Raw genomic sequence first — 11,469 nt, 5'->3', positions numbered from 1 at the left:
AAAAACACACAACCAATCAAAAGTCAGTTGTGATGTCTGACGCTGCTTGGGTTTAGTGCGGTCGCCTTGTGACATAATAAAGTGTCTAAACGAGGATACCAAGAAAACCAAAACGATGGAGTCAAACTGTCATGTCTGCTCTGTTCAGTGCTTTGTTTGTCAGTGACAAAGTGAAAACAGGAGATCCAGGTACACTGGCAAACATACTTGTTTTAGGCTAAACTCTTTTTCTTCAGAGACTATGAGTGCATTAATTCAGTGGATCTTGTGCTCCACCATCCATTACACGTGCACAGGCTGAGATCTGCACAATAACATTAAAGTTATATTTGCTTTCTCATGCGCTTCATTTGGAAAGTGAGCTGCCGCTGACGGCACTTCAATGGAGATATTCATTCTGAGCTGAGCGGCTATGTAACAGAACAGTATGGGCCCTGCATGTCAAATGATATGTGACAAAGATGTACTTTAGTCACGGAAGAATGACTCTGCCAATCACATTTCATCGCGCTTTGATCTGAGAGCTTGGTTTAATTAATGTACACACAAGGTGAAATGCTGCTTAGAGCCTGTGCAAACCTTGTTCATTATTCCATTGTTAGCATGATAAGCATCAGCAGGGTGTAAACGTGTATGACTAGTTTTACCAGGTATATGAAGCTTTACTGTCTGTGTACTTTTACTGATTCGTCCTTTTTGTTAATGCAGTTTTATGGATTTAAGCCTTTTTTCCCCCCAATGGATTTCTGTACTTTAAGCTCTAACATATGCAAAAGCTGTTTCTACAAGTTCTCCTGTAAAATAGATTTTAATCTCAATGGGACATCTGGGTAAAATAAAGAAATAAAAATATTTTGCAGGTTTCCTTTATGTTTCATTGACTTATTAAAAGGGGAGTTTCTTAGGAACCGTATGGGACTAAACATCTTTTGAAGTGTAATCCTCATAGGGACAAAGAGGACTGTGAAGCTGGATCGTACAAATTAAAAGAATTATTTTAGTGGCTACTCTCTGCGTTGAATAATAAATTCATGTAGATTTTTGATACATGTTGAGATTACTTAAAAACTGCAACTGAGAGTTTAAAACAAAGACCAGCTTTTGGTCTCCTGGTGGCTCCTCAGAGACTACAGATCCTTTCATACAGTTTCTTTCAACTGAGATATGCAGCAGATGGTTGGTGCAGTCTTGTGGGACGTTTCCATCCTCTAACTGCAAAACGAAAAAGGCTTATTGTGGTTGCATGTACTCTGAGTGTTTATATGTTACCTCACAGGACAGACTAATGTTTTACAAAAAAAGGTAAATAAATAAGTAATAATGTTGTGGCTAGTGTAGACGGACATGTAGAAGCAACAACTTCAAAGGGGGCAAAAATGAAATCGGGATTATCCAGAGGAACTGCATGCCTTTAGACACGCCATAGTAAGAAAAGCACAGATGTAAGTAACACAGTTTATGATGGCTGAATTCCATTTAGCTGCCTCAGTTTCTGGGTGCTGCTATTGGACGGCCATGGTTTCCTGGGCAACCAAAATATAATGGGCCCGTTAACATAGCCATTGTCATTTCGTGAATGCGTTTTCAGTTTTACCCTTTAAGACCGCGCGGCAAGTACTGGGAATTTACACTTTTAATGCATCAGTAATTTACTGGATTAGTCCAGCACAATTTAAACTCCATACCACATGACTTTGACCGATAAGAAAATGTTTTTAACTCGTAAATCGGGTTGAAGTTAGTGAATTTGCCTGCAAATCACAGCTCTGGTTTTACGCGCTCTTCTACACGTCAGACTGCCCTGCTGTAATTTGATTGGTGGATTAAGCGGATGGGCGGGAACAAAGCGGAAACTAGGAAGTGGAGATGAGTTATGACGGAAAGATGTTTACTGTAATTCAACGCCGTTGACTTTCCATGATTTGAACCACTGGGTGGTCAGGAAAGAGCACCGTCAGTAAGACCAGCGATAACGAAAATGCAGACTGTACGAAAGCGTCGAGCCAACAATTTACAAAGGACAACACAAAATAGGTTTGTACGTTACAGTTAACATTTGGCACAAGTTATGTTGCTCTAACGGTCAGTGAAGGAGTCGGTTCAGAAACTACAGTAACTGTGGAAGTTCTTTCCAACGGTTTGTTTCCAGATTACAGTTCAGCATGCGCTCTGCTTCTGGTTCGCTTGAGTCCAGGACGACAATAAAAGTCCTGGAACTGTTTGTGGTTAATAAACAGGAAGTGAGAGTGAAAACGCTCGGGCACATGCTGCTGATGGATGTGATTTACCTTCCTCTTAGCTTCAGTCAGCCTGTGGCTTTTCGCGTCTGGTCCCTAATTACACGACTGAGCAGCTTGTGTGGTATGGATGGGAAGTCAGCACCGATTTTTAAATGTTATAATTATTATTATTGCTGTTGCTGTTTTGCCAATTAACTCCAGAAACGATTAATCGATTGGCAAAACGGTCCAACATGACAGCGTTGAGTTGGGTAGATTTGCTTTATCAAAGACATTCAGCAAAGCAACACAGTACATAAAATGGGCGCGGCATGAATGACAGAATGGTCCGACCACCAAGTTTGACTGTATATCTTTAAACATTTACAGTTAGAGCTGAAAATGACAATAAAAATAAACAAGGTCCCTGATCTCACATGTCTTCACCATGTTGTCTACCCAGAAGTGACTGTTGTGAGAGGGAGCCTCTAAACTACAAGCATGGGGGGGTGGGTTTTATAGGTTTTATATCACCTGTGGCCAGCTGAATCCAATTCCTTAATGGCCTCCATCTTCAACCATTCAGGAAAAAGCACTGCTGAAAGACAAAACACACACAAGCCCCTGGTATAGGCTCTTGGAAAGACTGCATCCAATATATTGATGCTTAAATATTTACTATATATAATCAAAAAATACGTCAATGCCCGCTCACCGAGACATCAAAAATGAAAAAGTCTGGAACAGCAATCACTGTCATGGGGCTATGGACAATGCATCAGCAACTATATTTTCCTTTTCTTTAATACGACATACAATTTCATGGCCCATGTTTCTTAAAAGCTGTCTGAACATTTGAATGCCAAGGGAGAGGCTTTCAGGCAGACACAGAGGTTGATAGCTCCATCAGAAATCCATATCAGTTTTGTTGGTCTTGATAAACAATGTGTATACCTTTTGCATGACCTGACAGGTGGGGCTGAACGACCCGCAGTATTCATCATTCAGCTGCACTCACCCTTTTGTTGTCTCAGTACATACATTGAACCATTGTGGCTGTTTTTAGTATGCCACAGGAAACTGCACGGCTGGACACAATGCACATGTTTGAATGGGTCATCAAACCCACATCTGCCAGTACAAACATCGTCTGCAAAGAAAAGAAAAGCACACATTAATGTACAAGTGTATGATGGCATTTATATTTTACATTTTTTCATGGCATTTTCACCTTCCCCCCTCTTTTACATATTTATCGCAGTCTGCTAAAATAAATGAACACTTAAATGTATACATCTATTTTCCAATTCTCATTGGGTATGTACACAACTTCTCTTTCTCCATGTCATTACAGCCGAGAAAGGTACTTTGCCCTCTTTTATGTTAAGAATATGACTTCACATTCATAGTAGTAATAAAGTAAGTATCAAGCTGCAAAGGCAACCATGTGTTTTAACCAGAATTTACTGCAGGAGTACACACTGTAGTAAACCATAGTCACCTACAATATCCCCAACCCGTCTATTAAACACTCAACCTCTAATGTCAGTAATGCGGCTTTATTACACTGAGTTACAGTGTCTGTAAATGTGTGTTGACAGCAGTCCTGATGGTTTGAAGGAAAATGTGCCTCAGCAGAAAATGCAGCATTTCCACTGTGACCTGTGGTTCTGTCTGACTCTGCAGAACTGGATACTGGACTTCGGAAGGCCTATTGTCATGGTAAGGAGGCTCAGTGCACGTTTCACCCCATTTGTACCTCAAAGAGTTTGAAAATGTCCAAATTTAATACAATGGATGAACACCAATTCGTTTTTTGGTATCATATGTATTAGATTATCCTTCCGCTGGAGTGGTTTCCACTGAACAAGCCCAGTGCTGGAGACTATTTCCACATGGCCTACAATGTCATTACACCATTCCTAATGCTTAAGGTAAGTCTGACCTCAACGAAGTGCTCCGGTGATGAGAGGGGAGAGGCTTATGCAAAGAATGTTCAGGATGAGACAGTAAAGATACTCTTGCATTTAAACAAATGCTTTATGATAGTTCATGCATATATCTCGACAAAAGCCATTTCATGAGATGAGATACCATGGTAACCACCAGAACGAAACACGTTTAGAGCCTGCATACTAAACAATCAACTGATCGATATAATTGACCCTATCATCATCCTGCAAGTGAAAAAGAACATTTTCATATCAGCAGAACCACTGCTCTCCATTGTATTTATGTGATAAATATGGAAAACATTTGCTTTAAGACCAGGCTCCACGCATATAGCAGGAAGCTTGATAACCTTAATGCAAGTTAAGAATAATATTTACTGTTGCATATTAATTATGCTGAAAGCCTTAAATTCCTGATAGGATTCAGGCCAAACTCAGTAATCCACGAAGCTCAATAATTCTGTCTCTTGTTCTGTCTCTTGTAATTACAAATCTTGTCTCTTTTACGTGAGAGTAATCATAATGTAGCAGGATGTGCAAACCCAGGGTTAAGTGACCCAGTTGATTACCAGCTTTATGAGTTATTCAGCACCTTAATGTTAGGCTTAGTGAAGCGTGGCTGGGTAACACAGATTCATTTTGGTTTGATTTTGCCTCAGTTCAGACTAGATTCTACAGCTGTTCTGCTTTTTCTTATTTCTTCTTTTCCTAAAGATAAACTGACACTTGACAGACCAATGCAGCATACCCGCTTTAAGGGCACATTGATTAAGTTCTTGCACACAACCACTTCTTGGGGATTGATTGCTACCTGTCACAGTATAGCACAGACAAAAACTGCATAGCATAGAGAAAACACAGCTTTTCTAAAGGGCTGAAAGTCATGTCTGTGATTGTGTTATTAAATCTACAATCAATTAAACATTAATTCAAAGTCAAAAGTAGCAACGGATCATGTCTTTACGATACAGTTGGTATATTATGTGTGTGTTGCTGCTGCCATCAGCTGATTGAGCGCAGTCCCAGGGCACTGCCTCGCTCAGCGGTCTACCTCTGCATCATCACGTTTGTCATGGGAGCCAGCATCCACCTGGTGGGAGACTCCATCAACCACCGGCTCATCCTGAGTGGCTACCAGCTCCACCTGTCAGTCAGGGAGAACCCCATCATCAAAGACCTCAAACCCGCCTCACTGGTTAGTATCTATTTTGTTTAATTAGACTAAGGTACATATTTTTATTCCATGATGGACATATTATCATCTGTCACAAAGACATACAACAAAAATCTATTTGTGTGCTTGCCACGGCTCTCCAGAGACATCTCTTTAAAGAGTTTTTTCTTGTTTGCCTATGACATGAACTGACAACATAACATACAAATGTCTGTGTTTGACATTTGCTTGATCCAGCAGAACTTATCCTGCTGTGAGAGTGTTGCTTATTTTTCTCATCACATCTTTTTTTTTTAATTGTCTCCCTGATGTCTGAGGTAACCGTGGTAGAGCATCATACTTCTAACAAAGGTGTGGTTGTCAGCAAGCTATTATAACTTGATTTATGGCATATCTTGGGCAGGACAGAAGGAGACAGGTCTGTTACAGTAACTGCTGTCCTGACCCTGGACATTAATGCCTTGTTGTATCTCTCTACTGCTGCCCGGCCAGTGGAGCAGGTTAGTAACTCAGGTTTTGTGCCCAAAAGCAGAAATAAGGTGAAGGGCAGATATAATAAAACATGTTTAGATGCACTGCAATAGCCAGATATTTTAAAACCAAAATTTACACGTATTGGTTAAAAAAACAAAAACAAAAGATTTCTCCCTTGCTTCCTACCGTATCTATGGGACCAAGATTTTTATGTGTAATAGCAATGAATGTTATATAAGTTGCCTGTTTCGTAATGTGATGTGGAAGCTGGGAGAGATTTTTCTTTTCAGAGCAGTTTGACTGACAGCTCAGTGGGACACTTAATGAGAGTACAGATGCTGTAGTGTTGTTTTTTGTTTGTTTGTTTGTTTGTTTTTTAACTGTGTGCATGTGTCTGAATTTTATCCTGCTGTAAAAAACTGACATATTTAGGACTTTAGTCAGTCAGGGTTTTTTTTTATATTTTATATATATATTTTTTATATTTTGTATTTAATTGTTTCTGATATAAGAAATTATCTTTTCACCCACCAAAGAAATCAGGTTTCTCAAGCAGATATCTGCCATCTGAGAGAAGTTCGTGATTAGTCTGATCAAATTTAAGTTCTAAGCAGTGATGACATAATACTGAAAGTGCAGATGTCTCTGTTTGATGCAGTTTAAGTTATTCATTTAATTTAAGTTATGTGAATTTGCACCAACTGTTCAGTTGTTGAATTGTTTGCTTATTTTTACAGACTCACACCACTTCTTCTAAAAGTCTGCAGGTTTACATTATGTTTTATACTCACTGATTCATGTGGAGGAAGAGTCAGTCAGTACCTTCCATCTGGGTGAATCAGACAGTCAATCAGAGTATTTTTTTCCAGTATAAATGGTCAAATTATACAGAAAAACCAACACAAGATATCTAGAACTGAGATAATCTTTCACTTGCCGTTTTATGGAGATGGAGAGCAGTTGCTGTGTAGCTGGGTTGAGATCTGGTGACAGCGATGAGAATGCCATATGGTTCACATTATTTTTTTACAATCAAACCATTAATTCCCCCCCTTGTGTGTGAAACCATCTGCATTTATTAGGTTTTTTCACTCATTTATTCAGGGATTTCCTTCTCATCTACCACCTGTCACATACCAATTAAAGAAACAATTCATACTTAATTGCAATAATAAAGTCTAAATTATACTTGAACAGTAGGTGGCACTGTTGTATAAGAGGGAGTGGACAACCACAGTGTTTTCCTGCCAATGCAGAATAACATACAGTGTAATTTGCCAATGAAACATACCTATTAGTGTTGTAAATTCAGCCTTTTCTCCTTCCTTCACAGATCGACTCCTTTGAGCTGCTATATTACTATGATGAACAGCTGGGACACTTAATGTGGTATGTGCTTGATAATAATAATATCAGTGTTGTGCATTGGTTGATTGAGCAGTTGATGCCAAACAGAATTCAAAATTGAATGCTTTGCTATGAACCAAGGTTTAAATCTGAATGGCAAATCTGATTCTGTTGAATGTTGTCAGAGAATATGAACACATAGGAGACTATAAGAAAGTGATCTGTATGTTGGAAAATGTGGCTGTTTTCCATGTAAATACAAAACAGATTTTAGGCTGAGTAGACTGAGCTGTGCCAGTTCACACCAGCTGGAAATGAATCCAACAACCTGGGGGAAAACTAGGGCAGAGTTAGGGAGAAAAAAAAGAACAAACATTTTATGAATCTGGCGTAATGTGTTTTTGTCAGAAGCAGTGAGAGGAAGATGTGTGGTTGTTTTAGTGGAGTTAACGAGTGACCACACTCTCTTAGCAGGATAGACGAGCTGCGTTCAGTTCGTCCTTTGGGATTTGAAGTCAGGCTCTAGTCAGTTTGAACTGTTTATGAAGAGTTGTTTAAAAGTATAATAACAGGTAGCATTTACACATTAAAATGTATAAAAACCTTTAGAGCCTTGTCGTATGATTTGTTGAGTTGTGTACTTACGCTACCCCAAAGGTTTCCGACGGTGTTTAAACCCAGAGAAGTCAGGAACTTTATTCAAGGTACCGGCACGTTTCATTTGGCCACCTGTTGTCATAGAGTGAGGAAAGAAAGTCAGTGAACGTGACTCGTAAACAAAAACAGTTCGTCGTCCTTGAACATTTCTGCCTGAATCACATGACTGATTTTTAGCAGCAACTGCGGTTATTGAACAATGAAGACAACAACTCTCATGACCCAATGTTACTTATGCTGTTTGTTTTGTTTTTATTAAGAGACCTCCAGTGACACGCCACATACTGTTGAGCAAGGTGTTTCAGGTGCCTGATTTTTAACTGAAACCTGACACACAGTAGAAAATGTATTATTTTGCCAGATGTTTGATTTCAGTTTGTTTCGTCAGTCAGTCCTGAGGGTTTGTAAAATGGTTTTGGCTAAGCTGTAAAAAACACACTGCACCTTTTCTCTAATTACCTTTGTGTCTTCCTCTTACAAAGATATAATTGAATCTAACTTGGGTCAATCAGCTGTCTATTTTCTGCCTCTCATTTTACTCAAGGTATATTCCTTTCTTCATCATCCTATTCATTTACTTCACTGGATGCTTCACCAAGGCCAAAGAACAGAAAACAATTCCAGTCTCTGGTTGGCTGTTGCTGGGACCCAGCGCCCTCTACTATTGGTCAGTAGCATTCTAGCGTCTTTGAAAACCTTCAGTGTGTGTTCTTCACAAAAGCGTGACATTTTGTTAAGGGAAAATAAAAAATTTAAAGACATTATTATCAGCATCCACCTTTTATTTGCCGTAGCCCGAGTGATAAGTTAGTAAATCTACACTTTAGAGATGCCTTCTGTGTTCATTACATACTGCAAGAACTGCTTTGTGCTCTTTGCGATGACAGTTTTGTAAACCAAAGAGACCACATGGAGGTTAGTGACATCCAGAAAAGAGTGAGTGAAGGATGTCTTTGACATGAAAAAAATGCAAAAAAAAAAAGCTGCGTTATCTGGTATAAACAGATAACAGTGAAAATGATACACTGACATGTTAGAATTCACAGGATTAAAAGGCTAAACACATTTGCATTAACTTACTTAATTTACATGCAAATTGTAGGTTGTGAATTGAATGTGCCTTAGCAAATAAATAAATACTTTGATAAATAAATAAATAAACAAATGTGACTGTACAGCAACAGAGCAATTCCGTTTTTTGCCAGATGATTGACGGCAAACAGAGTGCAATGTGATGTTCAGAACAACTTCATTCGCCCATTTAAACTGCCTTGTTTGTTGCGTGGAACGAGTTGAACGGTTTTGGAAATTGTGATCTTTTCTCAACAAAATGTAGCGCACCATGTGGCTTCTTTTGTAGGAACCAAAACAAGATCTGTTACCTCAATTTTCACTTTGTGCAGAAATTCAGATTGAGGAAAGTGGCGTCCGATGGCTGGCAGAAATCTAAGAAAAAAAAGCTGCTTTTTGTATGCTTTTTATTTATATGCTAATGTTATAAGTGAAGTGAATATTTTCAACGTAAAACAGATGTCAAAATTGTCCTATAAAAATATGCAGCGATGTTGTGTGGTTATTGCAAATGTTTCACTTGTTAAGTTTCGGTAATTAAAAGTTTCTTTCTTTCTGAGTTCATGACACCTTCCTGCTTTTCCTTTCATTTCTTTAAGGTACTTGGTCACTGAGGGACAAATCACTGAACTCTTCCTCCTCACCTTCTTTGCTATGGTTGCCACTGTGATACATCAGTGGCGTAAAGGCCTCAGCCCAGACTGCAACGGCCTGTTCCTGTTCTGTAGTTTCAGTGTTACTGTGCTCCTGGTGGCGGTTTGGGTGGTCTATCTGTGGAACGACCCGGTGCTACGTGACAAATACCCCGGACTAATTTATGTGCCAGAACCCTGGTCCTTCTACACCTTACATATCAAAACAAACCACTGAATTACATCTGTCCAGGTCTGTATGCCTCTGTGCTTTAAGAATAAATACTTCTGAGGGTCTTACATTTATGTGAACCAATGTGAGTGTTTTCTCTCTCCAGCAGATTTCCTGTGATGGAGTGGCTGCACTATCACAACACTCAGGATTCGACACGTCTGAGGTGTGACGTTTACTCAAATGTATATTATATTTGTCTGATTTGATATCTGAGGCAGGCAGAGCGTGACGGCGGTGGGGCTGATCTGCTGCTGCTCAGGTGCTACATGGAGTTTGCCTTTGATAATGATCAATAATAATAATGATTACCGTCATTCAGAGAGGGAGAGCGCACTGGAAAAATACTGCCCTTCACCTGATGATTTTTTTCATGTCTGTGGCATGTTCTGCTGATATACACCTTAAAACTGCAGTATGATGCCGATATGACCGTCCACAGATCATTTTCAGGTCTGTTTTTGCTGAGAGCCCGGGGCCGGAAGCGGCGCCTAGTGTTGCACTCTTCCTTTCAGGGCCCATGTTAACCAATTACGCTGTTCACACAGAGCACCCCACTGCATGGGGCTGTGCAGAAATAACATCACAATTTTTATAAATTGCTTCACAGATCTAAATATTAGTCAGTTGTGTCTAAACAGAGAGGGAAAGGTGAGCAGACACAAACTCACTAATACAAAGGCTGCAGGCAGGAGAAAAGTCCCTTCCCACAGACTCTGGTCCTTTTTACCTCATGGTTGCGGAAGAAGCGACGCCCCAATATCGCATACTGTATAGTTATGGGCAACCACCATCGCCACCACCACCTGTCAGGTGCGTGGAACATACAGCAGGTTAACAAGAATAACTGAGCCATTCCTCTGTTCATGTCTACACCTTTCTTTCTTTTAATTCAATGTTTAATATTATCAAAATGTTTTATTCCATTTTACTTTTACAAGCTCTCATTTGCGATCATATAAGTCTGATCCGTACTATGGTACTGCAGTGCTATGCTCTGATAGGCAACTGCACAACACCGCCTGAAATAATCATTAGAAAATGTAATCAGAATCATAACAAAACTTAACAAATAACCAGTTTCACTGCACTTCTTTACGTGGTTTTATGCAAGTGTTGTTGGTGTATTCAGCTGCATGCGCTACTCAGATATGCCTCCTACTCCTGTCAGGTACACAGTAGCTTTTGTTGTCTTATTAGCTGTAATGAACCCTTATGGGAATGTGTCACGTTGCTGTTGTGTTGTGAGTGCTATTCATTTAGAGCTGTGAGCTGTTAGAGTTCCATGTATGGTCATTATAATCCAGCTGTGTTGACAACGTACTGTTGTTTAGTGTATTATTTTTGACAAGATACGTGTTATGTACAATATTACAAAGAGCAACAGGAATAAGTCTGTGGTACTGATACTATTTTCATTAGTCAAACTTTGGTCAAAGTTAAGGAAAAAACAGAATTTTACTGATAAATTATTTCTTTGCTTTGTGTTGTGTTTTTTTTTCTTACATGTTGAGCAGAAGTCTTTGCCTTTAGATTTATTGCTCTTTATGTCAAATTATGATTGTTAATATTTTGTACAGTGCTGTTGCTTTGCTTACTATCACTTTGTTGCTTCTTAAATACTGTTACGTCACTGGATTCTGATTCGTTACAATTTTATTCACGTTTAATTAAAACGTTGAAACTGACTACTTTTACTTGCTGGTTATTA

General features: G+C 39.2%; 1 protein-coding gene across 4 annotated transcripts; it reads left to right on the top strand.

The window, feature by feature from the left end:
* Nucleotides 1-1,830: 1,830 nt before the first annotated feature.
* Nucleotides 1,831-11,446, top strand: cln6a (CLN6 transmembrane ER protein a). Of its 4 annotated transcripts, none has more exons than XM_046393501.1 (8): nucleotides 1,831-2,034; nucleotides 3,824-3,941; nucleotides 4,055-4,153; nucleotides 5,178-5,366; nucleotides 7,153-7,208; nucleotides 8,368-8,490; nucleotides 9,494-9,779; nucleotides 9,868-11,446. In XM_046393501.1, the coding sequence occupies exons 1-7, from the start codon at nucleotides 1,979-1,981 to the stop codon at nucleotides 9,762-9,764; spliced, it is 912 nt and encodes a 303-aa protein (XP_046249457.1). In that variant the 5' UTR covers nucleotides 1,831-1,978; the 3' UTR covers nucleotides 9,765-9,779; nucleotides 9,868-11,446. The 4 variants fall into 4 exon arrangements, with proteins under 4 accessions (XP_046249457.1, XP_046249448.1, XP_046249439.1 ...); XM_046393492.1 differs by having other exon boundaries at nucleotides 3,821-3,941; nucleotides 9,865-11,446; XM_046393483.1 differs by having other exon boundaries at nucleotides 1,832-2,034; nucleotides 3,821-3,941.
* The last annotated feature ends 23 nt before the right edge of the window (nucleotides 11,447-11,469 follow it).

Source organism: Scatophagus argus, chromosome 1 (genome assembly GCF_020382885.2).
Source record: "Scatophagus argus isolate fScaArg1 chromosome 1, fScaArg1.pri, whole genome shotgun sequence".
In the NCBI taxonomy this organism is placed as follows: Eukaryota; Metazoa; Chordata; class Actinopteri; family Scatophagidae; genus Scatophagus; species Scatophagus argus.
Note: the sequence above shows the minus strand (reverse complement) of the source record. Positions and strands in the feature narration are given on the sequence as shown.